The sequence below is a fragment of the Lepidothrix coronata genome, unplaced genomic scaffold (assembly GCF_001604755.1).
Source record: "Lepidothrix coronata isolate B3197 unplaced genomic scaffold, Lepidothrix_coronata-1.0 Scaffold102, whole genome shotgun sequence".
Lineage (NCBI taxonomy): Eukaryota > Metazoa > Chordata > Aves > Passeriformes > Pipridae > Lepidothrix > Lepidothrix coronata.
The window spans coordinates 3,102,927-3,129,596 of record NW_016690282.1 but is presented as its reverse complement, the minus strand read 5'-3'; the positions used below and the strand labels follow the sequence as shown (position 1 = coordinate 3,129,596).

The 26,670-nt window shown below is 40.8% G+C and overlaps 2 protein-coding genes across 3 annotated transcripts in view; both read left to right on the top strand.

Annotated features, from left to right (window-relative positions):
- Positions 1–1,813, top strand: part of BTBD11 (BTB domain containing 11) — a 182,629-nt gene extending 180,816 nt beyond the window's left edge. Inside the window, exon 17 of the mRNA XM_017823415.1 lies at positions 1,010–1,813. Within this exon, the coding sequence (XP_017678904.1) occupies positions 1,010–1,228 (219 nt within the window). The 3' untranslated portion in view covers positions 1,229–1,813. The remainder of the gene's footprint in view (positions 1–1,009) is intronic.
- Positions 1,814–7,613: 5,800 nt separating this feature from the next.
- On the top strand, positions 7,614–26,450 carry PWP1 (PWP1 homolog, endonuclein). Of its 2 annotated transcripts, XM_017823418.1 has the most exons (15): positions 7,614–7,713; positions 7,799–7,857; positions 10,170–10,324; positions 10,765–10,850; positions 13,141–13,237; positions 14,790–14,900; positions 15,677–15,807; positions 16,401–16,474; positions 18,636–18,732; positions 19,606–19,667; positions 21,416–21,527; positions 22,802–22,892; positions 23,734–23,855; positions 24,315–24,420; positions 25,157–26,450. In XM_017823418.1, exons 1-15 carry the CDS (start codon positions 7,648–7,650, stop codon positions 25,270–25,272), a joined length of 1,485 nt encoding a protein of 494 aa, XP_017678907.1. In that variant the 5' UTR covers positions 7,614–7,647; the 3' UTR covers positions 25,273–26,450. The 2 variants fall into 2 exon arrangements, with proteins under 2 accessions (XP_017678907.1, XP_017678908.1); XM_017823419.1 differs by lacking the exon at positions 19,606–19,667 and having other exon boundaries at positions 21,387–21,527.
- Positions 26,451–26,670: the final 220 nt, after the last annotated feature.

Genomic DNA, 26,670 nt, shown 5'->3' with positions numbered 1-26,670 from the left:
TGCAAAATATTCATGTTGAAGAGCCATGTTTTGTGCAAATTGTACATTTATGTTGTGGGCAATATTGAAATACAAACTTTTATTAGTTGTTGATAGTAAATTTGTCACCTTATTTTTGAGCGTATGTATGTATCCCAAGCTTTCAAACTCAGGCATTAGATCAACTACTGAAGGAGACTTTTTCTGTGCAGTAGAAACAGCACAGGCTTTCAGTAAATAGGCAGGTGTGCAAGTCCCATTCTGTTCCATGCAAGTTGCAAGGCTGATTCTTCATGCAGTTTGTCAGGCCAATACTTCTCTTTTGCCAGTGCTGGAATTCGTGTTTGGTATGAGGACGGTGTTGCGCTCATCTATAACAGAACTAAAACCCCAACCTTGCAAAAAACAAAGTGCTTAACTCCTACTGCCCTCTGTCTCCGCAGGTGCTTCAATATAAATACAAGGAGGACTTAAGGAACTTACAATTTCCTGCCGGATAGCCAATTGTTATGTTTTCAAATGTTCATGCTACATAGTTTTCAATTTAGGGGCTAGATAAAAGTGTAATACCAGTATGGCTTTAGAAAAGCTACAGTGTTTGGAGCTTGACCTTGAAACTTTTACCTGATTTCTGAACATCATTGGTGGCTTTGTTTGCTCAATGTTTACCTCTGAGAAATGTATGCTATTGATTTAAATGTTTAATATATTGACTGCCTTTTTTTGTATATTTGTTATCATAAAGGTTTGGTTTAAATGCTAACAATTGTGGTCTATTTTCAGACTTGAAATACTTACAGTTCTGTATTTGGAAGGCAAAGTTATTAATGAATATAGCAATTTGGTATTTTATTCCTATTTTATACAGCTGCCCCCATAGGTTATTATCCGATGGCAATGAATATTGCTGAACAGCAGGTGGAACTCCTTTGAGTGTGTTTATGAGCCATCTCTGTTCAATAAAAATTCCATTGTTTTCTAGCCTAGGAAATGGCTGCTGTGAGTGTTTTTGTTGTTTCTTCCTCCTCAGGTGTTTCTCAATGTACTTCAGACAGCAGCAGGACTGGGCTTCTCCCAGGAACCATCTCCCAGAAACCACATGTTTGGGATTTTACATCTGGAAGTTCTGGTGCTGTTTTCCCCCATACACTGCTGTCAATGTGATTACTGTGCATGCGAAGAAGTGATATGGAGTTGGTTCCCAAAAACCTTTCTCCGAGCACTGATCTGCCAAAAAATAGGCACATAAGACCTGGGGAATTGAGCATTTGCAGATCCATCATAGCCAGATAGTTTGGATGCATGAAGATCTGAAAGGCTGGAAGCTTGCTTCATTACACAACATTGCTGCAAGTGCATAGAGTTAAGGTTGAAACTGGGTATCTCAAAGAGAAGTCAGATATAAGTAGAGGGACTTGATTAAATTTGGCATGAGTGTAAAAGTAAGGTTTGAAAAAAATATTTTTGTTTTACTGGTTTTTTTTACTTTTTTACTTTTTAAATGAATTTACAATATTTTCTCTCTTTTATGCTTTAGTGGATTTGGAGTCAAGTTCTTTCTTCATAATGTACCAGATTATTAAGGAACAGGTTGGTTCAGGAGGCAAAAGATGGCAATATCCTTTCATGTCTTACATGTTGTGGGAGTGAGACACCACTCACACCAGACTGGGTGACTGCCCAGACCAGGATTGTGGCTCTGTCAGGTACTTTTAGGCTCTGCAAGCTCAGCTGTCAAGGAGCAGAGTTTTAAAGGCAGCTCATAGGGAACTCCACAGTTGTCAAAATTTTGTAAGAGATGTATCCCTTGCCTGCCTCCTCAGTATCTGGGAAAAATCAAAGCAAGCTTCACAGGTAGCAATGTGGAATGACTTGTCTCCTTTCCCAACCACTGACGCTGAGACAATTTAAAATCATTGTTTGTGGGCATCTGAGTTAACTAACTCTCCACTGAGAAAAATAGTGCAGTTCAGCTATAATTAACACCATTCTTCTGGGTTCTCTATAAACTCATCCATGTTTTTGCTACCTTCAGTTCACATTTGTGTTTTTGAGGTTTTCTGGACAGACATGTAGAGCCTGAAGGCTGTGGCACATGTTCACTGGGCTAATTAGGGTTTAGGACAGCCTTGCCCACTGCTGTGTTTTCTCCTCTACAGGGCAGAAATGGGCAGCAACGTCTAAACCACCCCTTTGGCATACTAGAGCTCACCTAGAGGAGCCTCAGGTTTTGTCTGGAGGCTAAAACACTGTCAGAAGTGCGGGATGTAGATCTGCTGCCGGAATGTAGATCTGCTGCTGCTTGACATAGATCTGCTGAGTAGCAGAGGTATGTGTGTAACGTAAAAAAGATCATTGTATGTCTCAGTTTGACTACTTAGAAGTAACATTTAAACCACTCCAAAATAGTATTTTTTTCCTGAATCTGCGTAATGGCTTATACAGACTTATTTGTAGGTGTGTAGAGGTATCAGCTAAGTTTTTCTGTGTAGACAGAGCTTTATATTTTAATGACCATGAGTCTTTCAAGGAAAGCGTTGTTCCGGAGTAGGCCTGTGGGCTGGCTATCTCTAAGCTTTGCTTTGAAGATGTAAGACTGCAAGGTGAAGGATGTCTGAGAACCTGGGCACATATCCTTGCAGGCTGCCATACCCAGCATGACCCTACAGCCTGGCTACCTTCCTAGAGCTTATCAGCCCCTCTGCTCTACGAGCCAGTGTCTTTTGTAAGCGCTAATCTCCTCCTGGAATAAGGAACGTTTGAAGCAACCAGCACTGAGCAATACACTCAGACATGGAGGAAATAAAGATGTGCCGCCATTGAGACAAATCCAGGCCTTAATTCCCCCATAGCTCCCATGGTGCTGGAGAGGGGAGAGTCTCAGGGGTTTTGAGGTGTCCATCTGCCCTCAGAGGCACAGTGTAGCCCTGCTGCATGAGCTGCTTCTCCCGGTGCTCACCCAAGTGTAGGCTGACACTGTGAACCCCTGGTTGGCAAAGCCTGGAGCTGGAGGGTGTAGGGATGTCTGGGGAATGCACACAGACCCCACTTCCCACCTGATGTGAGAACGAGGTTATGGGGCAGAACTCACATCACTTGTCTGAGTTCCAGCGCGTGGAGCACTGCCGCTTGTGGGGGTTTTTTTCCTATACCCATATATTTACTGACTTTCCTTTACTAGTAAATCCTCAGGCACTTTATATTGTTCTGTGCTTCTTTTCAACTTCCTTCATTTTCTCTTTGTAAGCTGGCCAAGAATGGCTTGCTAGATCTTTGTCTGTGTTCTACCTTCATGTGCATCTTAGTTCTTTCGACTCTCTGCTCCTGGGCCCTGGTAGACCAATGCATTTAAAGTTANTGTGCTTCTTTTCAACTTCCTTCATTTTCTCTTTGTAAGCTGGCCAAGAATGGCTTGCTAGATCTTTGTCTGTGTTCTACCTTCATGTGCATCTTTTTTCTTTCGACTCTCTGCTCCTGGGCCCTGGTAGACCAATGCATTTAAAGTTATTTTTCTTTATTGGCTGTATTTAGTAAATGCAGCTATTCTCCATATCCAGCCATCTTTTCTCCAGCTTGCTGAGAGGGCACTGACAATATTTCTTTCCCTTCCTACACTGTCTGACAGCAATCATTGCAGGGATGGTGGGATCCTCTCTCTCAAGTTCTTAGCACACGTTCTAGGGAAGCAGCTGCTCTATAAGCACACCTCTCTGCCCTGATAATACATTTACTGTATCCCAATTTTTACTGTATCCCAAGAAGGTTTTAATGTTTTTCACATGTATCTGGTTCACACTGAGATCACACTTATTACTAGACATAGCTAAAAGATAAGTGACAGACCTATTTTATTCCATATTAAGCAAAGAGCACTAAAAGTAATAAGATAGATCTGGGAGAATAAGCTTTAGTGCAAAGGTGTTTTATCTTTCAAAGTGAGGAGGTTTGTGCTCTCCCAGAGAACTCCTTAAGGAGATCATGGATGAAAGAAAACCAAAGCAGTCTTGTTTTAACTACCTGAAAACTTAACTTTCTGCCTAGCTATGAGTTCAAGAGTTCTTCCCTCCAGGCTATGTTGCTGTGTGCAAACAGGGTATGCCATCTCCCTTGATGAGATGCTGCCCTACTGAGATCTGATATTTCTTTGGTTTCCTCCCACTATTCATTCTCTGTGTTTCACAGAAACATCCAGGGAATGCAAATAGAAAATCAAAAGGTAACCTTGAGGACTTAGATGTCTGCCACTGGTGTTTCAAAGTCAATCTTAAGTACTCCTTTCTTTCATAAGTTAGAGGATTTCTTGATTATGTGACTTTGGTTTTAGCTGTTTAGCATCTCTGGAACTGCAACACTGGTATTTTACAGCTCATTTGAGAAAACAGAAAAAAAATTGAGTGAGATGCCATACTAGTGTATTGGTCACTTTCCCCTTTTCTCATCTGAAGAGGTCAGCTGAACCACAGCAATAAACCTACAGCATAACTTCTGTCAAAACACATAAAATTCCCTTTGTTTTCTTGTTTACAGCCTGTATGATTTGCAGTATGAATCTTTTCATGGCCTTGCAGTACCTTCCAGGTGTCATACTAGAAATGTTTACGGTGTCTGTGACAGTTTTGTGATGCAAGGTATATCAAGGTCTCTGCAAAGCTTTGGGAGCTCTTCAGGTTTTCCAGTAGTTGTTGGAGAGCCTGCTGGAACCAGCTGCTTCAACATCAGTCCTTTGTCAACCAGGTCTCTTCTGTCTTCCATCCTGACTTAATGTGAAGAGGAACACTCTAGGTGCTCTCTGGGCACCTCCACATGTCCCCTAAAAAAGAAGCTGGACCTTCCCTTTGGAGGAGCTTCTGACTTTTCCCACTGATCCCCTTTTATTTACCTGGTAAATCCACTCCAGAACAAAAGTTTGCTCTGCTTAGCTAGGAAATTTAAATCCAGCTGAACCTTTCTGAATGTTTATGACAACACCTTGAACAAGATGATTCAGGCACATGCTTCCTGCTGATGAGAACTATCCAGCACTTGCATCCTCAGGTAAACAGCAGTAGGTCAGGATGGGTCAAATATAAATCCAGAAAGAGGGACAAGTTTTAGTGCTTTTCCTTTCAGACAAGCAGAAGTTTCTGATACCAGAATCAGTGACTAAACTGAAACAATGAAAACTGCTACTGTCAAGTCTTGACTGACTTTGCAGATATTCAGTGGGATAAAAAGAAACTCAGCTCTCCTAATTGGAGGATAAGAATCAGGTCTAAGAGATTCAAGCCCTCCTGTGTCTGATCTCTGATCTGGGCCAGAAGAGTGGAAATGAATCCTTTTAGGTTTTAGAAGATCACTTTTAGGAAAGGCCTAGGGCCAGTCCAGAACAGGCTGTGTCATTAAAATGTTTTATGACAATTCTTCTGGTCAAAGACCTTTATATTTCCATTGGATCTGAGCTTGGTTCTCACACCCTTCCCAGGACAGCCATTTGAGTCCTTGTCTCCCGTTGCAGACACATTTGTTCATGGACATTTCTTCAACCTAGCAGAGATTCAGAGAGACTTTTGTCAGCTATACAGCCTCATTCCTGATTAGGACAGATCTTTGGGCTTGTCCCAAAATTCCTCCAATGATTGTGTCACGATTCCATCCAAATTAAGAAATTAACATCAGGTTATTTGCTAATCTTCACACCTCTGTGGCTGAGTCATCTTTGGACATTAAATATGAAGAAGGCCATTTTTTATTGGTGTGTTATGACCTATGGGCCATCCAATTCCTTGGTGTGAGTGGGCTGGAATGCACTAGATCTCAGTTACTATCTCAGGTGTCTGCAGGGAGCTTCCTGCCTGAGGCACCACTCTTTCAGCTGCATGTCTGTGATTGCCAAGGCACCACGGAACACTAATTTATTTAATAGAATGATCTTTCTTTTAAGAAGACCCAGCTGCGCATCCCCAGCACGTAAGATGAAGAGAAATATCAGGCTCACCCAGCATTTATGGACTGGGTCTCAAAAGGAAAAACTTATTGCTACTAACTGCAGTTTTCTAAGCTATAATATCCATCGTGCACAATTGCTACCTATTTTTACTTTCCTTCCTTCCTCCTTTTCCATCTCTTTTTTTTTTTTGGTATTTCTGCTGTTGAGCCGCCCCACAATACACTGCTATTTTGTGATTATGTACACAGTGGGAGGGAAAGTAGAGCATGTGTGCCCCCTCTGGATATTGCTTCAGTAAAAGCAAGTCTGGCTCAGCTGTTTGCTCTGCGAACCTCCACACTGTAAACGTATATATCTGGAAAACAAAACAAAACAAAACAAAAAACCCCAAGACATATGCAGGAACCACAGCCACTGGAAAGTAACCTTGCTTTCTTCCTCTTGGCTGCATAATACTCCCCTCTGCCTATCCTTTGAGAGTAGCATCTGCTTTCACAAAAATTCCCTCAGAATCTGGACGAAGACTGACAGTCAAACTGTAGCCAATTCATACATGGGAGGACAAGAAGGATTTCTTCAACACTGTAAGAGAAGGTGACCAGCAAAGCAAATAATAACATCCCAGCAAAAAGGCAAGCACACAAAAATGCAAGATCAGTAATTACCTAGATCCCAGGTAGGATTGGGTGCCCATGCCCCAGGGTACTACAAGAAGAGTGGGAAAGACACAACTCTTGCCTTGGTATGTTTATGTCTATTTTAAGATAAAACACTGCACATGGGTGAAAAGAACAGGGTAGTGAAGAAGTAGTAATATTTTGATAGATGTTTATTTGTCATGCCAGAACCACAGAAGAGTCAGGGTAAAAAAAATGAAAATGCTACACTGCTGTCGTCCAGTGACATGTGGATGAAATAATGTGGCCATTGTGTCTGCCAAGCTGCAGTTTGGTTGCCAAGTCCCTGAGCTTTACCCTGGGAAACCCTCCTTCGCCCAACCCCACTTCCCGTCCCTGTACTTTGCAGTTACCCCCTGAATTAAGATTCCGGTGATGGAAACAGTGATTTCTGCACGTTAGTAAGAGAGAACCTTCCTGTACAATCCAGCTGGCATTTTATCCTATTGCCCTGATTTAAGGAGTTAGCTGGTACAGGACGCTGACACTTGGGAGGGCAAAAAGCAGCTGCTCCTGTGCCGACGCCAGGCCCTCCCAACTTCCTGCACCCCTCTGCTGCTCCCGACTGCGCGCTGGCTTCTAACAAAAAAGGCCTTTCTAAACTTTTCACTTCGGCGGGTTATTTCAGCGGAAGCAAATATCAGGCGGGGCAGGTCTCTCCCAGTAGGTGAGGGGAAGCCGCGAACCAGTGCGGGAAGCGAAGGGCTGGGAGGTTGGACTCGATGATCTTGGAAGTCGTTTCCAACCTAACTGAGCCGGTGATTCTGTGAAAACTCTGGAGTTGGGGCCGTGTACCCGGCCGTGTTCCCCTCCTCGCCCCCAGGACAGCCCGGCGGGTCCCTGAAGGGAACCACGCCCCGCCCGGCCCCGCCCGCGCAAGCCCCTCCCCCCGCTCAGGCCCCGCCCCCTCCCTTATAACCTCCTGTCTGGCTGCCTCGTCGCTCTAAGATGACGTCACCCAGTTGTCTCCGCCCCCCGCCGTTCTCGCCGTTGCGGGCGGACCCTCTCAGCTCATGACGTCAGTGGTGCGCGCCGGGCCCGCTCGCACGTGGTGGCGGTGCCGCCATGAGCTGCCCGGTGCCCTGCGCCGCCTGGGTGCGGCGCGGCGTGGCCAAGGAGACCCCCGACAAGGTGCGACCGGGGCTGGGCTGGGCCGGGGGACCCCCGCCCGCCTTCCCCGCCGCCGCCCTCACCCCTCTCTGTGTCCGCCCCGCAGGTGCAGCTCAGCGAGGAGGAGCTGAAGGGTCTCATCGAGGAAGCGCAGGACAGGCTGGGGTGAGCCGGGACGGCGGGAGGGGCTCTGCTGGGTGCGGGGTTGGAGCCGAACGCGGGCAGCCCTGCCCGCAGCCCAGGGAGCTCCTGGAGGGCCGGCTTGGGAAGCAGCAGCGAGAAGTGGAGACGGCACCAGCCAGCACGAGTTCCTCCTGGAGCGCTGTGCCAAGGGAGCCTGACGTCCCGGGAGGAGCGGCGGTGCGGAGATGGAATTCCCCTGAGATTAGCTCAGCTCGTCGGAGCGCGGTGCTGATAATGCCGAAGTTGTGGGCTCGATATCCATTTGGGCCACTCACTTCGGAGTTGCGCTCCATGATCCTATGGGTCCCTTCCAGCTCAGAATATCCTGTGGTTCTTTAAGTGTATCCTGCAGTCGTTGTGGCCATGACAGCGTGGGCTGCGTTCGCATGTGGTTCCTCAGTTGTCAGCTGTGGTGCTGTCAGACTCCCTGAGCTTTTCTCGTGATGTCTGTGGCCTGGTCCTCTCTGGAGCTGCCATTCCCGCCTGGAGTGAAAAATAAGTTGGGTTTGTAACCATGGGTGCTCTGGAGGTGTGGCAAACCGAGATGGAAATCCCAAACTGACTGAAAAAGTGATGGTGAGGGTGCGACTTGACGATCTAAGGAAGTCTGGAGGCCGCAGTGGGGCTCAGAATGATGTGGTGTTTATGCTGTGGCAAAGAAGGCAGAACATCACTCAGGGGTGTGTTTATGGTTCACAGATGAACCTAGAGACATCACAACTCTCAGCACTGGAAGGTCTTAGTTATGTAGTTGCGTTTTGTCACTCTGCTTTTAAGGAAAAGGTATTTATGAAAAGAGTAACAGAAGTGACATATTTATGAAACAACCTATAGAAAACAAGGAAAAATGGCTCTCTTTTGCCTAGAAAAAGATCACGGTATTATTCTATTTTCTGGCCTTTTTCTGTTAGATTGTTCTCTGTAGGTTATGTTTCTGTTTCAGTTATGTCGGGTGTGTGGTTGTACCAGGGTGTGTGTGATTGAACTGTAAAAGCTTTTAGAGTTGGGCAAATATTATTCACCCCATTTCTCTTGGATCAATCAGTGACTTTATTGCTGAATAGTGTCTCATCCCAGAATGTGTTTTGTTCTGGTTTTGTTTTCTAATGGTTCCAAAATCATCTTAAACATTTGGAAGATTCTCACTTTATGTTAGTTTCTTAACTCATGAAGTTTTAATGCTTCTGTTGTCTGTAGTGTTGCTCGTTTCCCTTTATGTGTGTGAACTTTTGATTTTTTGAGTGGTTTCCTTTCTCTTGCAATTTCAAAAGCATGGAAAGATTTGAGGTGCTGGTTGTTATACAGTCTGTAAAACTTCAGGATGGAAATTTAACGACCATCTGAAACAACCAAAGATGTTATAATCTATTTATAATTGCTGGTTCTTCGTAAAATTTGTTACAACACCTCAATTTTTTTTCCTGTGCAGAGATCTCAAATCAAACTGAGATTTAGGGTTTCTAATTATCTTGTTACTTATCTCTAGTTATCTTGTTAATATGAAGTTTTTATTTTACTGAACAAATTAGAAAAATGGGTTTTGGGTATTTAATTCAGAGATCGTATCTGAGAACTGCCTTGGCTCATTGTTGCTTGGCAATTTTACATGCAGAGGGACAGAAATACAGTGTATTTAGCAGGGATGAGTTTCTATGGAGCATGCTCCATTGAGACACCTCTGTTATGTTCTCAGCCATTGTTTAGTGTACATTTCCTTCTACTGAATGAATTTGTGCATACAGAATTGTTGCCATAAAGTTTCCAAGTTGCATAGTTTACCCCATAAGAAGTAATCCACAAATGTCCCTACCTAATAAATTTGATGCTGTTTGTTTTTTTTCCTTCTATTGTGAGTATGGAAAGTGTGAGGAAATGAAGTTTTAAAAATCTGTAAGAAATGTAAGAGTCCTCACACATGACAGGACCCGGGGGGAGGGAGAAAAAGGAAAGAATGAATTGGACATGTGAATGCACAGAAGTGAGGTTAAGAAATGTGTAAGAGAAACAGATTTAGACACACGGTTTAGTTTGTTGAGCAAAATTCATGCCACATTGTGTCATGAAAACTTTCAATGAAAAGCTTTCTCTGAAAGCCTGAGAATAACGGTGCCTTGTATTTTGGGAAAAGATCAGGAAGGAGAGAATGGATTTCCAAATGATTGCCATAAAGACTTGAAACCCATGTGAACAGCTAGGACCGTGTGCTGAAATCTTAACAGCAGTGCCCTAAATATTTACCTGGAAGTGTTGTACATGTCTGTCACAATTTCTCAGGGACGTGTGTCTTTCCACAGGGATGGTACTGGTGCCAACAATGAAGATCAGACAGCAGGAGACACGAATGTGGCTGTTGCTGGCAGCTCTCAGTCTTCGCATAACAATGAAGACCTGTCTGATCATGAACTGGATGAATATGATTTGGAAAATTACGATAAAGAGGAATACACGGGTAAGAAAAATTTATACATCAGATATGCAGTGCAAGGGAAGAACCTTTCCACTTCTTGTTGTACTTAAGACCTTAATATCCTAAAACTACACAGTGTTAAGTTTCAGATGCTGGAAATTCACATTTTTAATAATTCGCTTGTCCCAGCTTCAGAAGTCATTTAGTGAGGGAAGCAATTCACTGTCCCCCTCCCTGACAGTAAAAGCAGGAGCATGTTGGAAAGATTGTCACTCCCTCTGCTGTAGTGCTGGAGCAGAGCAGCAGAAGTCCCTGAAAGCTCCAATCAGTTTAGCTTGCCAAGGTACTTGGGTTTGAAACTTGGAAGTTCATTTAGCCCACTCCTGATATTTTGCAATATAGGTAATACAGGTATCAATACAGGAGTTTCTAACTTCACCTGTCACTGACATGTCTAAAAGTGTTCTGAAATTCCCATCTAGGTGATTTACAACTTGGAGACTCTTTGGCTACTCTGGCAGTATATGGGAGCAATGATAATGATCCTTACATCACCCTAAAAACCACTGTAAGTACTTAAAAAATGTTTAATATTTTAAGCAGCGTAAACTTAAAAATCAGTTGAATTTTTGACACTGCCTTACGGTCTGTAAGTGCTTGCAGTCCTTTTTCACAGGTGTGCCAGATTTTTGATCAGACTGAACTTTTTTCTTTCAAGACTGCTTTGTACAGTCCCTTCTTTGTGTGCCTTTTGCATTTAAGTAGGAGGTTGAGTGAACTGGCTCATTATTTAAACCATGCAGAGTGGTTTTTCACCTATCTAGTAGAACACAGAAAATGCTTGAAGAAATAACAAATCTAAGGCCACTAATGGCCCAAATTAGAAAATTTCCTAGTCTGCAAGACTCTTGCACCTTCCACCAGTTTGTGTAAGAAATTGGGCTGAGGTGGACTCAGGCTACGTGTCAAATTAGGGATATGGCATGAGGAAACACATCCCTGTTAAACAGAGAAGCACAGTGTGCTGTGCTGTTGACTGCTTCTGCCTGTGTTAGTTTCCACCTGTCAGAGGGGGAACATTTTTGCAGGAGCTGGGTGTGTAGGAGCTCTGCTCTGGGTGAAGAAGTCTCTGGCTGCAGCCTAACACGAGTTGTGTCAAAAGTACTGTCCTGTTATGTGGCTGTTTGCCTTTTTCTGGTGGACAGGCATGCAGCACAAGATGCAAGCAAGACACAAGGTAATCCTGCTACTCTACTTAACATTGGTATTGCCTTGGCTAAAATACTGGGATACGGAGAGATTCCAGAGAATATCCCCCAATTTAGTTCAGAAGGCAGTTTGATTGACTTAATTTACATGGAAAGATTACAGAAATCAGGTAGAACTAAGGTGAGGTTGTGTGAGAAGAGACAATCCAGAGAGCAACCAGCAGAAACTGTGATCATCTGGGGCAGGGTGATAGTAGGTGAATTTTTGTCACCTCTTCTAAGCATAAAGATCCTGAGATTTTTCTGGGTGCTGTCCTTGCTACAGTATTTTGGATTCTTTACAAAGCCAGTAAGATCGAAAGAAAATATTAGCTGTAGTCTTCCACCACAGTGTCTAGTTTCTGTGTCAGGGAACTCTGTCAAACATGACAAGGAGTTGTTATGGTGACTTCACGTACTGTAACAAAGCTCAGGGAGGAAGGCACTCACCTTATCTCTAAAAGGAGTTCACTTACTATGTGCACTTTGGGGCACTGTTTGCTTTCTCTGTGTTCCATTGATGATTTTTCTTGCTCCTGTGTATCAGTGGAGGAGAGAAATGCTTTAAAAGTTATTTTTATAGTCAAAGAGGCATTCACACAGGGATTCAGAGAGAATATGATCTGCATTTATTCTGTGTCAGAATAGCTAACTTTTTCCAGATATACAGTAAGTGAACACCTTTTTCTCAGGCCTTTCTTCCTATGCTCAAGTTCTTTCCTCAAATTCTGCAAGTTCTTCAACATGGATTTTGTGTTGTCTTTTGGTATTTACTGCTAGTACTGTTGAAGACTAAGTATTGTGTAACATTAAGTTAATTAGTTAAAAGAATTGTAGGACTTGATGGAATTCAAATATTGAAATATGCTTGAAGTGAATAAAAAAAGAAATTAAAAGCCTGCAACGAGAAGTCCAAGAAGTCTTGGATGTGGTGTATATTTGAAGGATAGTACTCTTGTGAAACTATTGACTTATGTACAGTTCTTTGTTTTTCACTGACAAAAATTCCCAGATGCCTTTCATTCCTCAGTAATAGTGAAAGTCAGATGAGAGATTACATCTGTTCTGGTATAGCTGAATGCCCAGTAGAGCTGTAGGCAGTACTTTTTGGGAAATATTTTGCAGGAAGTAGACTGTGTTTTGATGCTCTTGGAATTTCTTCCTCTATATGGGGAGCAATTGTAGTATCTTTACTGGGTAAAATGCTGTTATACTATATAAATGGTCAAGAAGCAGGAGCATGAAGGAAATAAGCTTGCTTTGTATGTCCTGGTGGTGCTTTTCAGCAGTGGGCTGCATCATGATAGCCTTGAAATATGGTTTCATATTTGGTAATTAAACGTGTTTACAAATCCAGGTACGTCCACATACAAACTCCTTCAATTTATTTAATGACTATTCAGTCTCCCTGTGATCGGGATCCGGTTCCTGCCTTTCTCTGTTTATCACCATAAGATGGTTTTTAGGTGGGTGGGCATTGGGGTGTTGGATTTCGACTGTTTTCTGTTATGGTTAAAAATTACTCATTGATTCAGCCTTTTGAACGTACGTAGTTCTGTGCATTTGTGTGCATTGCTTAACGTCCCTTGTCCTCTCCTGTTTGCTGTTCAGGAGCAATATGAACAGGAGGACTTTTTGATTAAGCCCGATGACAATCTTGTCCTTTGTGGCAGAGTTGATAAAGACTGCTGTAGTTTGGAGGTCCATGGTAAGTAAAATAGGATTTGTTCTTTACAGTGAACTTAGTGAATATGTCTTGCCTAGCCTGTGCCATATGGCTGTGTCAAAGAGGGAGTGGGCTGGTTTTTGTAAGGTTTTTTTCTCCCCTTCTGCTCTGTGTTTTGTTCTTTAGCCACTTTCCAGGACTAGAATATTTCATGTGGAGTTATTGTTATTTAGAGGATAGCTTGCCTCTTTCAGGCTGTATAGCATTTCTTTTCCTTATTTAATTTCTTATGAGACTTAGAAAATACTATGGCATTTTTATTCTCTGAATATACAATCTTTCTTCCAGTCTTACTTTCCATATCCTGCAACCATCCCCTAATAGTTTGTTATTTTGTTGGGGTTTTTCCCTTCATCTTTCTCCTTGCTTCTTTAAATGGGCTTTCCACAGCTAGGACTAGAAGAATCAGCACTTTTATCATCATAGTTTTAGAAGAGATGGTCCTTAATATGGCCTGAATACTGCTTTTTCTAGCAATAGGTTTAATTTTACTGTGTAAGAGATTTTCCTGTTGCAGCTAGGAGTATTTGTGTTGCAGCAAGGAGTACTACTAAGTGTGCTGACAGCAGATTATCATCTTTTCTTACCATAGTTCTTTGTGGGAGTGGTTCTGCCTATTTGTGTGATGGTCCATGTTTCTGCAAGCAAAGTATTTCGTTTTAAGCAAGAAACACGACCAAAATGTTTGACAGCATCTCTTCAGATACCAACATCTTTATTAACTGTGTCATTTTCCCCAATGTAAACTTACAAAACAATAGCAAGGGCTTCTGCAGTTTCTAACGTTGGGTAACCCTGTCTTGGTTAACTACTAAGGCAACTTCGTTAACTGAAAACTTTAGTTTTCTGAACATCTGTCACATGCACTTAAAAATGGCACAGTAATTTTGTGTGTGTGATGGTAACATATTATTAAAATAATTAATGTTTTTTCTTTGCTATCCAGCTAGTAAGTTATTTTATTATGAGAAAGATAGCTGGCTACAGGGAATGCTGTGTTTAGTGTATGGTTACTTTATTGAAACTCTTCCTGTATCTCAGTACAACGTGCTAAAGGCAACTTCTGACTTCTTAAGCTTCCTCTACTTTAAAATCTGTTTGTCTTTTACTTTCATTTCCACTTAAATTTCATCTGGAATGATTTTTTTTTTTAATTGCTAATTCTGTAAAGTGAATGTCTGAATCTCCATTAATGTAGAAAGTGCTGGATATGGAGCATCTATTTTGAAGTGATCTTACAGATAAAATAGTGTGGTGTGCTAGGAATAAAGTATTGCACCTTTGCTGAACTTGTCACTTCTTTATCTAAAGTACACAGGAGAGTGCTTGTTTTGTGTAATTTTGTTAAGTATAACATTCATACTTGGAGGGTCTGGCCTCTACACTAAAACTCTGAACACGTTCCAAATTTGCATTCTAGACCTCCTTTACAATTTAGCCTTTGCCACATCTGCCTTTTGCAGAAGTGAACTGTTTTATAGTTGTTTGCTTTTCCTCTTCAATGATGTCTTGTTTAACTTTAATTATTTTTCAGTTTATAATCACGAAGAGGACTCATTTTATGTACATCATGATATTATCTTGCCTGCTTACCCTCTAAGTCTGGAGTGGTTGAATTTTGATCCTAATCCAGATGAATCAACAGGTAAATTACAAAGAATACTGTAAATGTCCAGTTAAATAATTTTTACTTGCAAAGTATATAAATGTAATGTTGTCACTAAATAATTTCTTCCAGAGGTACAAGCAGAAATAAACCCAAGATGTTAAGAAGGATAAACTGAATATCAAGTGTTTTGGTTTGGTGATACAGTCATTTTAGTGATGTTTCTGTAACAAGTGATTTGACTAAAATACCGGGTTTATTACAAATAAACTGGGTTTATAAAAATATTTAAGTTATTGTCAATTAGCAGACCAGAGCAAGCTTTTCTCTTTGTATAATATAATCTGCTTTATATTCCATTTGCAAATGAAAGGTTGCTTTTGCTTAAATTCATTATGTCCAATGCAGTGATTAACTGTAAACTACAGAAAAATTTATATATATTTATGTATTTAGTAACCTTTTTCCTGTGTTTTACGGATACTTTCTTTTTCCATAGTACAGGGGATGTGGTTTTGTTTTGGTTTGTTTTTTCCTTTAAAAACAAACAAAACATGGAACTTTATACAGCTTCTTTGATCAGTTACTTGTACTGAAGGGGAAGAAAACCAAGTAAATTTTTTTTCTGGCAACATCTGCTGTCAGCTGATATTTTTAAATTGCTCCTTGTCAGTTATAAGCATCAAATATGTTCAACTAGAAGATTGTGGCACAAAAGTTTTACTTAATCACAGAAATAAGCAACAGCTGGATTGCCAAATATGATATTTCATAACTCTAAATAAATGCGGTTGCATTTGGGTTTCTGCTTGCAGGAAATTATGTTGCAGTGGGTAACATGACCCCAGTTATTGACATTTGGGACCTTGATGTAGTAGAATCCTTAGAACCAGTGTTTTCTCTTGGAGGCAAGAAAGAGAAAAAGAAGAAAAAAAAAGGAAAGAAAGTAAGTATTGTAAAATTATTTGTCTGCTTGGATGGAGGAAACTTAGGGCAGAGAGAATGCCTTGGTTTTTTTCCTACAATATTTGAAATACTAATTGTTCTCTGAGTAATTAAAGCCTGGAATTAAGAGCAGAGGAGGAGTGGGGTGGCTTATGGTTGGTTTCCAGTTGCTGTCCCAGTAAGCTTTTAATCTTAACCATTTGAAACTGGAATTCTAGGAGCTGGCAGTTACAAGGACCTAAAGTTCAGTTAATTGGGAGGTGAGAGAGGGAACTGCCAGGAGTGTTTAGAAACAAGCTGAAGAAGTTGCATGTTAGCTGGAAACAGTGGGATTTCTTTTACTAGCCCGAAGGGAGTAACCAGTTCTGTGAGCCCCACCAGCTGTGAATGGAGCAATCTGAGATCTGGGGTAGGAGGCAAGGTGCAGGCAGTGCAGAGACAGTTCTCTCAAAAGCTGTGTTGCAGCAAGTGAGAGTAATTTAATATGAAATTGTTGGTGAAGACATTTAGGAACTCTTGCTAATGCAGGGTGATGCTTGGTTTGCATTGAAGCTGTAATTTTCAAGCCTGTTTATTTTGTATGTGTGTACACAGAGTCTATCTTCAGAAGGGACCGTGGAAGGACATACTGATGCTGTGCTTGATCTTTCATGGAATAAACAAAGCAGGTAAAAGAACTCTTGAATAACAATGGATGTTACAAATTTGCATTCTTAATTAGGCATGCAATGTGCACTCAAAATCCAAAAACTTGAAAGCCCTTCTGAAATTAATCCATTCTTAAAAATACACCCCCATTTTATTCTTTTTTTAAAACTAGAACTCTCGATTATTTTTTTTAAGTATTTACATATTGCTGCAGATCACTTTTTATTTGCAGGTTTTCCAGCTAAAGGCAGGGCAGAGGTAGATCTGAGCCATTTGATGAATCGCCTACATTTCACATGTACAAACTAGAGAAGCAGAAGGGCTCCCCAGAGCTATACTGATCTGCCAGCGACCTAAGACACCATTTCAAGAGATACAAGTAGATTTATAGAAGAAGGTTCTTGCTATTCTGTTTTTTTCCCTCTAGCTTTTGCCCCAGAGCTGTGAACAGAAAAGAGAGTGTAAAAGCCCTAATAGCACAGTTACAGAAATGAAATGCTTCTAGCCTTTGGGTTATCCTTGGCAGAGAGAATTCCCTGTTGCCCGAATCAACTAACAATGAAGTGCTGCTATTGAAGCAACACAAATCTGGCCCATCTTGGAGCAGGGGTCAAGGACAATGTGCTGACTGAAGTAAAAGATGCTGCTGGCTTTTTATCGGTTAGGTGGTTGTGAAGAGTTCATCTATCAGAGGATCCTCAGCATGGGTCTTGAAACTGCTCCGGTCAGACACAGGCTAATTTATTTTGTTTGTAAATTTTTTAATTTTTCTATTCCTGCTGTCAGAGATGCCTCTTCCTCTGAAGATGAGCATAGTCAACTCTGAATACTCTGAGCAGGTGTAAGCTTTCACTTGTAGGGCTTTCTTATACAGGTACTGAAGAATAAAACACCCACGTGGACCTCAGTAAGTGTACATAAATTGCACACTTAATTTACAGGGTAATGTCTATTGTTCTTAAATTATACACGTAGACAAAGAGTGTGGTAGTGATCAGTCCATCAATCTTACAGAAAGAGTAGCTTTCATGTACCTTTCATGGTTGTCTGGCGATAATACACAGACAAGTATAGAAAAAATTATGGTTTCAATTGCTAAGTGTCTGAAATGCATAATTCTGTAATGTGCTGAGTTACAATTCATTGATGTTGGTAGATCTCTCAGGAAATAAAAACAGCCCTGAAGAGGGAAGGTTATGGACGAAACAAGGAACTCCTTGGGGCAGCTTATATTTCAAATGTGGTTTTTGTTGTTTCTTTCTTTTAAGCAAGGCTTGTTGTGACAGCTCTCTACAAATAACTTTCTGCCTGTAGGTCACAATGGTGTTACTGTAAAACGTTCTTACAGCCTTCACTGTGCATTTTCTTAACGTTCCCTTGTAACATTGCTTGGGAAAACAGCGTTTCCAGGAGAATATTAACTCTTTCAGTCAGAAACACTTGGTTAATATAAAAAGTGGAGGGAGAAGCAGTTTCAATCAGAAGCAACATGTTGAGGTATTAGATCTGATTTTAAGAGCAATGAAGCAATGGTAGAAATTATACTGTGTGTTTGACAGGCTTTTGGGAATGTTCTGATTTTTTTTCTGATTAAACTTTTAAACTGTGTTTATAGCTCAACACAATTGGTCAAATTCAAGTTGAAATGTGGGGTCTGTAAACTAACTGAAATTTTAGTGATTACTTTCAGCAGTCTATGAAGGGTGTACTGTGTTGGGTCTTCAGTGGTTATATAAACAGTCAGATATTAGCAAAATACTTTAAAAACAGGTTTGTCTGGCTTTTGGCTGTATGCATATGCAAATAAAACTAAGTTTTGCATAGGTAATGAAATGCTGTTTAATGTCAAAGGAAAGAAAGTGCCTAAAAGCCTTTATTACTTCGGGGTTTTTTGAGAAATCTTTGAGTAGATGATATTTTAAGTGATGTCAGGGGGAATTACAAGCAGAACTGTTGTTGTTGTTATAAGTGTTCTACTAATGTAATGTAATATAGCCTATTTGTAGTCTTTACTTGTAATTTATAATTGCCTTCCAGGAGTTAATCCTCAGGCTTGAGAGATATAGTCTATAGACCAGAGTGTACTTGTTCTCAGAATTGGGCTCTGTATGTATTTTGGATTTTTCACCATTATTTGTTTGTGTAAAGACTTCTAAAACTGATTTTTTGGTCCATTATCAGGAATGTTTTAGCAAGTGCATCTGCTGACAATACTGTGATTCTGTGGGATATGTCTGTGGGTAAGCCAGCAGCCAGCCTGACACTACATACAGACAAGGTATGTAATAATTGATATGTTTCTTCCATGGTAAAATACAGAGGAAAAAAATAACTGCAGTTTTTCATTAACTGCTTGGTCCTGAACCCTCAGAACAACAATTCTGTAATTTTCTAACAACCGTGCAGAATTGTTTAAATTTCTTAATTAGTCGCTTTTGTAAACAACACTGCATTTGCTTTTTAAAATGTTATCTAACTTATCCTTTAGAAAGTTAGCAAAGATTTACAGCAGTTTTTAAAATGCCTTTTTGTGAAAGGCCTAATGATGGAGAATCTAATAATGCTGGTATAAGCTACAAAAATAGATGTCTGAGCATAGGTCAAACTGGAACTCCCTCTTAAGGGAACAATGAGTGTCAGTTACAGTTTGTTCTGGGTGAAAAAGGTTTAAAATAAATGAGACTAAAATACCATAGTGATGGGTACGTCAGAAATGAATTAATCTCATAGTAATTAAAATGTGAAGGCTAGCTATTAAGAGTTGTAACCTTATTTTGCTTCTAACAAAGTCACTGCCCTTGACAAACTCCTGATTTTCATTTTTTTGTTAACATCTACTTTTTCTCCCCAAACTGGAAGCAGATATTATTTTACCTCCTCTAGCTTTTTTTTTTTTTTTAATCTAGGGCAGAAAGGGGGCAGGGGGTCCTGTTCAGTTAAATTATATTGGAAAATATCTTGTTTCCACCGAGTGGGGATGTTTGAAGCAATGTGCATCTCTTGCACTATTTTAGAAGCAATTAGAGTATCAACAAGCTCATTAGGATGTTTTTTTGGGGGGAAAATGTGCTGGCTTGGGGAAGGGGTGGTTGTGCTTTGTTCCAAGGAAGTTCCTGTGTATGTGTGTTATATAAAATCTTCCATTATCCAGGTGCAGACATTGCAGTTTCATCCGTTTGAAACTCAGACCCTTATTTCTGGATCGTTCGATAAGTATGTCAGGGTAATGTTTTCAAATGTTGCACATAGGGAGGGTATTGGTATTCAGTTAAGCCCATTAGGTTGTTTTGTGTTTTCTTTTTCATTTTTTTATAACTCTGCCAATTTGAGTAATGCTGTTATTTTTTTCCAGCAAGCTAGCCAGGTTTGTATGTGGCCAAAATGTGGTTTTCCTTACCTCTTTTTTGGAGGTAGCCAAATGCTTTAACCATCTGGACTGACATTTTTTGTGCCAGGTGTCTGCTCCAAACTGAACTTATTTTTTCATTTGTCCTTATGGGATTTTCTGCATTAGAACTGTGTCACTTTTTATTCCTGTGAAAACTTGCCCAGGTTTTGCCAACCTGTAAGGCCAGGGTTGGGGGGGATGATGGACTTTAAAATCCCAGACCACTCCCTACAGCCTTTCTAGCCATGCCATAGCCAAAGTGTAAAGGGCTGTCTCCTCTGATTGCAGCCTGGATATGCTCAGAAAAGGTTTGTGTCTGCAAACTTGGACTAGCTCTGTAACTGCCAGTTCTTACAAGCCCTGCCAGCCAAAAAACTTCCTCTCTGTTCTCCCGTCTCAATGGGGTAACTTTTAATTTTGTTCTATAACCATGATTTTCTTACATTGAATTTTTTATTCTGCTTTTAAGACTTTGTCCTTCTGTTAAAATATTTATAGACTTGTCAATCTTTAGCCAAGCCTTGGTCTTATCTGGCTTCTGTTACACTCTTGCTACATCTGCTTAAGTGAAAGTATCGGAGAAAAACCTTTTGCTGCTGTTAGGAAGCTGTGTCTGTCTGTTTTCTTCCCTTTGACTTCCTTTGATAAAAGGATAAAGTCCAAACGTTGAGACCAACTAGTCAATCCCTCTTTAGCTATCCCTTTGATACCATGGACCTCTGTAAACCAGTAGATTGCCTTTGTGGATTTTTCCTGCAGAGCCTTGCCAGGACCACAGGCTATTCAGTGAATATTGGCAGATGCCTTCATAGCCTGAAAATCAGACTGTTAAAAAGCTGTTGTGTGAAATGCCTGGTGAAAGAGCTGGGAAACAGATCACATTTCTTTTGCTTTAATTACAGGATAGGGTGGGAGTGGGTTACACTGTGGATGTTGATTGCGGTGAGATGTCGCTGCAGTGACATGACCACTCCTCCCTTGCATTTGCACCCAGGAACTTTTTGAGTTGGGACAGATTCTGCAGCCACTGGGCTGAGCACATGTCTGTAAAGAATCCCAGAGGATCCTCTAACTTCCATCTTCTCTCTCCTTTTTGGAGTAGTGTTTCTCTAACTACTTGTAAAGATTGATTTTTATTTTTTTAAATTTCTTTTTATTAAAGCATATTTGAAAATGTGTTAATATATATCACAAAATGATTTCCTAATTAGTACATCATTACTTGACTTTACTGAAGTCTGTTCATAATTAAGTGATATATTTGCATAATTATGGTCTGTGTGATAAGTATCTTATGTATTGAGTAAATTCAAGCTCTGTTTGCTTAGTTTCAATAGAATGACTGTTCATAACCAAGATGAAACTTTGAAGCACATGAAAAAAGCTTGTGCTTATCTGCGAGATTTTAATCTTATTGAATTGGAAGTCTAAGTAGTGAAGTTGTTTCCATTTTAATTATAGTTTACATGGAGCTTCTTCAGATGCCGGTGGTAAAGCAAACTATGTCACAGAATGTTCTGCCCTGATTTTTTTTTTTTTTTTAGATTTTATTTCCTGTCCCTTTTTCCCATAGATCAACGGTGCTGTATGATTGCAGAAACCCACAAGATAACCATCGAGTGTGGAGGTTTAGTGGTCAGGTTGAGAGAGTAATTTGGAATCACTTTTCACCTTGTCATTTCTTAGTGAGTACATGCTCTTCTATTCTTGGGCTGTTTTAACCTGTATTTTTGTGTTCATAATGTTTCTGAATCATAATGGAGCTGATGGAGAGTTGTATGGTTTGTGCTGCTTATTATGAAAATGCTCCAGGGGAGGATGTTTTTAAGTAGTTTTTTCAACAGGTATATTTAGACCAGCTACTTATTTGGTATCTTCATTGTGACAGTAGAACAGCTATTGATGCTGCTGCTTTTGCACTCCAGAGGTGGCATCTTTGTCATGTTGTTACAGTGTTCAGTGGCTGGGATATATTTTTTGTTGCATAGTTGTTTTGTGTTTCATGTAATGAGGCAAATGCAACTGAGAAGTAGCTAATTAGAACTAAGATCCTGAATGTTGATTCAGTGTTTCAAGTCAGCGCTAGAGGGCACCGTCCTCCTGGCTAGTATGGAATGATCCACTTGTTCAGGTCGCAAAAGACCTCTGAGATCAAGTCCAGCCATTAACCCAGCACTGCCAAGTCCACCACTAAACCATGTCTGTAAGTGCCTCATCTACATGGCTTTTAAATAAGGGGTGGGGATTCCTCCACTTACCTGGACAGCCTGTGCCAGTGCTTGACAACCCTTTCAGCAGGTTTTTCCTAATATCCAATCTAAACCTCCCCTGGTGCAACTTGAGGCCATTTTCTGTTATCCTATTGCTTGTTACCTGGGAGAAGAGACCAACCCCCACCTGGAGTATAAATAGCTTGGTTTTGTCAAGATTTTTACAATACAACTTTTCAACATAATTTAAAAACAAATCTTTATCATCTCGGTGGCTGTCTAGTTCTCTGTTGGTTTGTGTATACAACCAGCAGAAGTGGTTGCTTAGTTTTGTTGGGTTTATGATGTAGATCTCTCAGTATAATCACACTTAGCTTTGCACAGGACCACTGGATGGCTCCAAAAACTTTGAACTGACAGTGAAGAGACTAAAGGCTTTGTATTTCATTGCCCAACATGGGGGCCAAGCTTAGCAGGGCAACTGTCTTCAAAGTACACTTCAAGAAATCTGTATATGATTAAGACTTCCATGTAATCCAGTGCAGCATAGTTTAGGTACGTAGAATGGCTTGGGCAGCAAGTGGATGGAGTCTGACTTTGGAGGCTCAGGCTTGGGAACAGTGTAACATGCCCTACAGAGCAGTGTCTGCCTCAGGGATTTACTTGAGGGTGGGTATTATTTCATAGGAAGTTTTTTTCCAAATGAATGACGATGATTGTTTGTTTTTTAAATGTTGTGGTTTTCTCAGGCAAGCACAGAGGATGGTTTTGTGTACTGTCTGGATGCTCGATCTGATAAGCCCCTGTTTACTCTGAAAGCTCATGATGAAGAGGTGTCAGGTAAATTGCCTGCATGTCCTGTTGGTCCCCAGTGGCAAAGCACATCTGGAAGATGCCTTTAACCTATAGGACTGAGGTGGTAGTGATTCCTTGTTTAACAGTTAAGTCATGCATGCTAATCATGGTAGCTGGCATGTGAAGCAAATCTCTGCTGAGAAGCCATTGAAAGCAAAGTATTTTAACAAGAGTGAACTTTCCTCAGTGACTGTCATGAATAAGCATGTAAAAACAGACTAATTCACTTGGGACACACTCCTTGTGGTTTTTTTTTTTTTGGATGAGGAAATACAAAAACGATGGAATCTGGTCTAAGATTATGAACTATAATGTTTACCTCCTCTCTCTGTAATTATTTTATACTGACTCACTCTGAGGATGATTTAGGTATGGCACACAGGAAGGTTTTCACACTGCCTCCTTTAGGCTACTTTAATTTGGTCAGTGTAGGAGCTTCCAAAAAGGAACCTGAAGTCCCTGATCAGGTGTCTAAAATGAGATTGTATGAACATGCCCCATCATCTTGGACAGCAAGCAAGATGGTCTTTGGCAAATGAATGAAGAAAGCTACCTGGGGAAGCAGATGATGTTAAGTAAGAAGTAGAACAAGCATGTCTTTGCAGTGTTACCGTTGTTGGATTGAGAGACAAAATAGGCCTACACGGTGCTTTTAATCTCACTACAGGGAGCAGGATGAAATTTTCATTAATGTTTTGCTCCTTTGTGCTGGAACAGAGTTTTGTGTGAGGAGAATACTGAGGTTGTTCTCATGACTTCACTTCAAAATGTATCCTCATCTTTGTGAAACAGTGGTTCTCACATGGCTGCACTGTTAATCTTCCAGGGCTACAGCTGAGCAGTCAGGTTAAAGGGTGCCTTGTGACATCATCTGCTGACAAATACGTGAAAATTTGGGATATCCTGGGAGACAGACCAAGTTTAGTCCATTCCAGGGATATGAAAATGGTATAGTAATATTTATTTCTTGATTCCAGTAAGTTTTATATATAAACTACATCTGCTTATTCTTTTTTTGTCTGGTTTGAATTTTGTTTTACCTAACATCTTTTAGGGGAAAAAACATCTGTATATTCTGGATAAATCATTCTCATTCCAGTGCAGTATTCAACATGGAATTGGCAGACTGCTTCAAAGCCTCAGACCCAAATTCCAGATACAATGTTCTGAGTAGAACTATAGGTGCTCCAGCCTGCACCTACCACATTCAAGACAAAGATGTGATTTACTGTTTATACTTAGCAGCTCTTGACTTTCATTTTGTGTCTTTACAAAAGAAGTTTCGGGAAACTTAAAGAGATTACATTTGTTACAACTTGCTTGGTAGAAAGTATTTTCAGATGACAAATTCATTTTAGAAAGATGATATTTAAAAAAATAATCCTCTTCTTTCTTCCACCCTCCCAGGGTGTTCTCTTCTGTGCAGCTTGCTGCCCTGACTTCCCGTTTGTTTTTGCCTTTGGAGGAGAGCGAGAAGGGCTGCGTGTTTGGGATATAAGCAAGCTTTCTGCAGGTAATGTTCTCATTTCTTTGAATACTGTGGTTCTCCCCTTGCCTGCAGGATATATTTGTATTCAGTAATGTATTGTGGCTCTGAGAGAAACTGTAGGTTAGTATTTTTACATAGCCAATGACTGCCTATGGTGTTCACATTTTCAGCTTCAAAAAGTGGTTTGTTTTTTTTCTAAATTGGAGAACTGTTTGACATGATTTATTTTCTTGTAGCTGAAGCGTAACACCTGATTTCTTATATCTGTTTTATTTTTTTCTTAATGTTCCTGGTGTAATCAGGTACCATATTCTTTGAGTACTTGTGGGAATAAAAGTGAGGACTGGATTGATCAGTTGTTGTAGCTACATGTAACTAAATGGCATGAATTTTTGGAGAAGGCTTTTAAGAGCTTGGTGGAAACCCAGAGAGACTAAAACCAGAAATAAATTATTTAAACTTAATGTTGTGCTCTTCAAACCTCATCCATTTCACAGTACTTGGGTACAGAATTATGCAGAGGGAAACCTCTAGATGCTCTGAGGGAAAAAATAACAGGAATTGTAATTAAAGTATCATATGCAGATGATTTTTCTGACATGTAACCTTCAAGTCCCTACTCGGGGCAAGGGGAAAAGCTTTGAAATTGCACCAGGTTAGGATTTCCATTCCATTCCATGGTGTTCACCATGCTATACTTGCTGTAGTCATCTTGTCTCTGGGAGAGTAACATGTAAGCGATCCCCTGTCTGTATTGCAGTGAATGAAGTTTTTGGAAACAGAGAGAGACTGGTTCTGGCTAGTGCCAACTCCGTGGCTTCCAGCTCCACAGCCAGCAGGAGCAGCAACGACTCGGAGACAGCAATGGAATCATGATGGACCAAACATCAAAAAATAGGACTAATTAACGGGACTATGACTAATGTGTATTCTGCAAATCCCCCTGTTAGGTGAGAGCTCATGGAAATGGCTCTAGTGTCTTGCAGTCTGCAGGCTTCTTCATCTCAGTCAAAGAAACATGGTGGTGTGGTTAAGCTCTTAAGATCCTGCCTCTGTTACCAGCTTTGAAAGATTAAATCACTTGCTTTTGCCTGAGATAATGATCCCTGAAACAGGGGCTACCATGTGTAAAGCTGACATATAACATGAAACAGTCACTAGAAAAGCATTCTGGCTATCAGAAGTTTGTTAAATACTGCAAAGGTTTTGATCTTCTACCTTCTAAGGGTACAAGAAAAAATACTTCACCCAACAGTTGTGTAATAAATAAACAAAAGCTGAATTAAATGACAAGTGTAAATAGATAATTTATCCTTGAGGCTAGGTTTACAGATTTCTAATACAGATTTTAAAATATCTTCCATGTATCTTTTTAAATCTCCAGAGTAGTTCTCAGGTAATAAAATGGCATCCCCAGTAGAATCTTGAAATGTATTTCTAACATTCAGCTCACCAATATCAAACCAGAAATATCCCAGCTCCATCCATCAAGATTGGGTGTTTCTTTTCCCCGGTTTCACAGCACCTGAAGCTGATTGATGTTGTACAAGGTATTGAGTTTTGCTTCGAGCTCCAACTGTAATATATTTTAAGAGAATTTGAACTGAAAGAAGGAGCTGCTAGTTGGAAAGGATGAGAAGCTGTGAGGACACAAAGCGAGGGCTGGGATCTCAGCAGGTCCCTGTCTCTGGTGAAAGCTCTGTGTTATGTACTCATGTTCATCACCCCGCCCAGGCGTTTCTGCCCAACACCTGAAGGCACAGGAACATTTTGAGTATCAGTCGAGCCACCAACTTAATAACTTTGTTCCCAGCATCAGGAACCTAATCAAGGATTGTGACTCCAACAATTTCCTCGCATTTAAAATGGAACACCCGAGTGCCTTACCCCAGACCAAGGAGTTAAATGTTACTCCTACCCTCCTGTGAAGTGCTTCCCACACTGAAGGTGTCTGCAAAATGCCCTGGGTATTAAAGCCACTGGTGTGAAAGCAGCTGCACTGTCACGGCTCCCCACTGCTTTCCACCCTAAGCACTGTAACTCACTCCGGTGAGGTAAAGCAAGTAAATTGTAACACTACAAACTGCAGATGGGAAAAAGGCTGGGGAAAAGGTTAGATCTTTCCTTCCTATCCCTCGAGGGTAAGTGGCTGCTTCTAAATCCACTTCAGCTGTTTCTAGTCTGATGACAGGTGTTCAGCATGGCTCTGCAGGAATACTCTGGATGGGTTGGAATTCCTGCCTCCCTCCTGTCTCTGCCAAGCAGTAGTGAGAA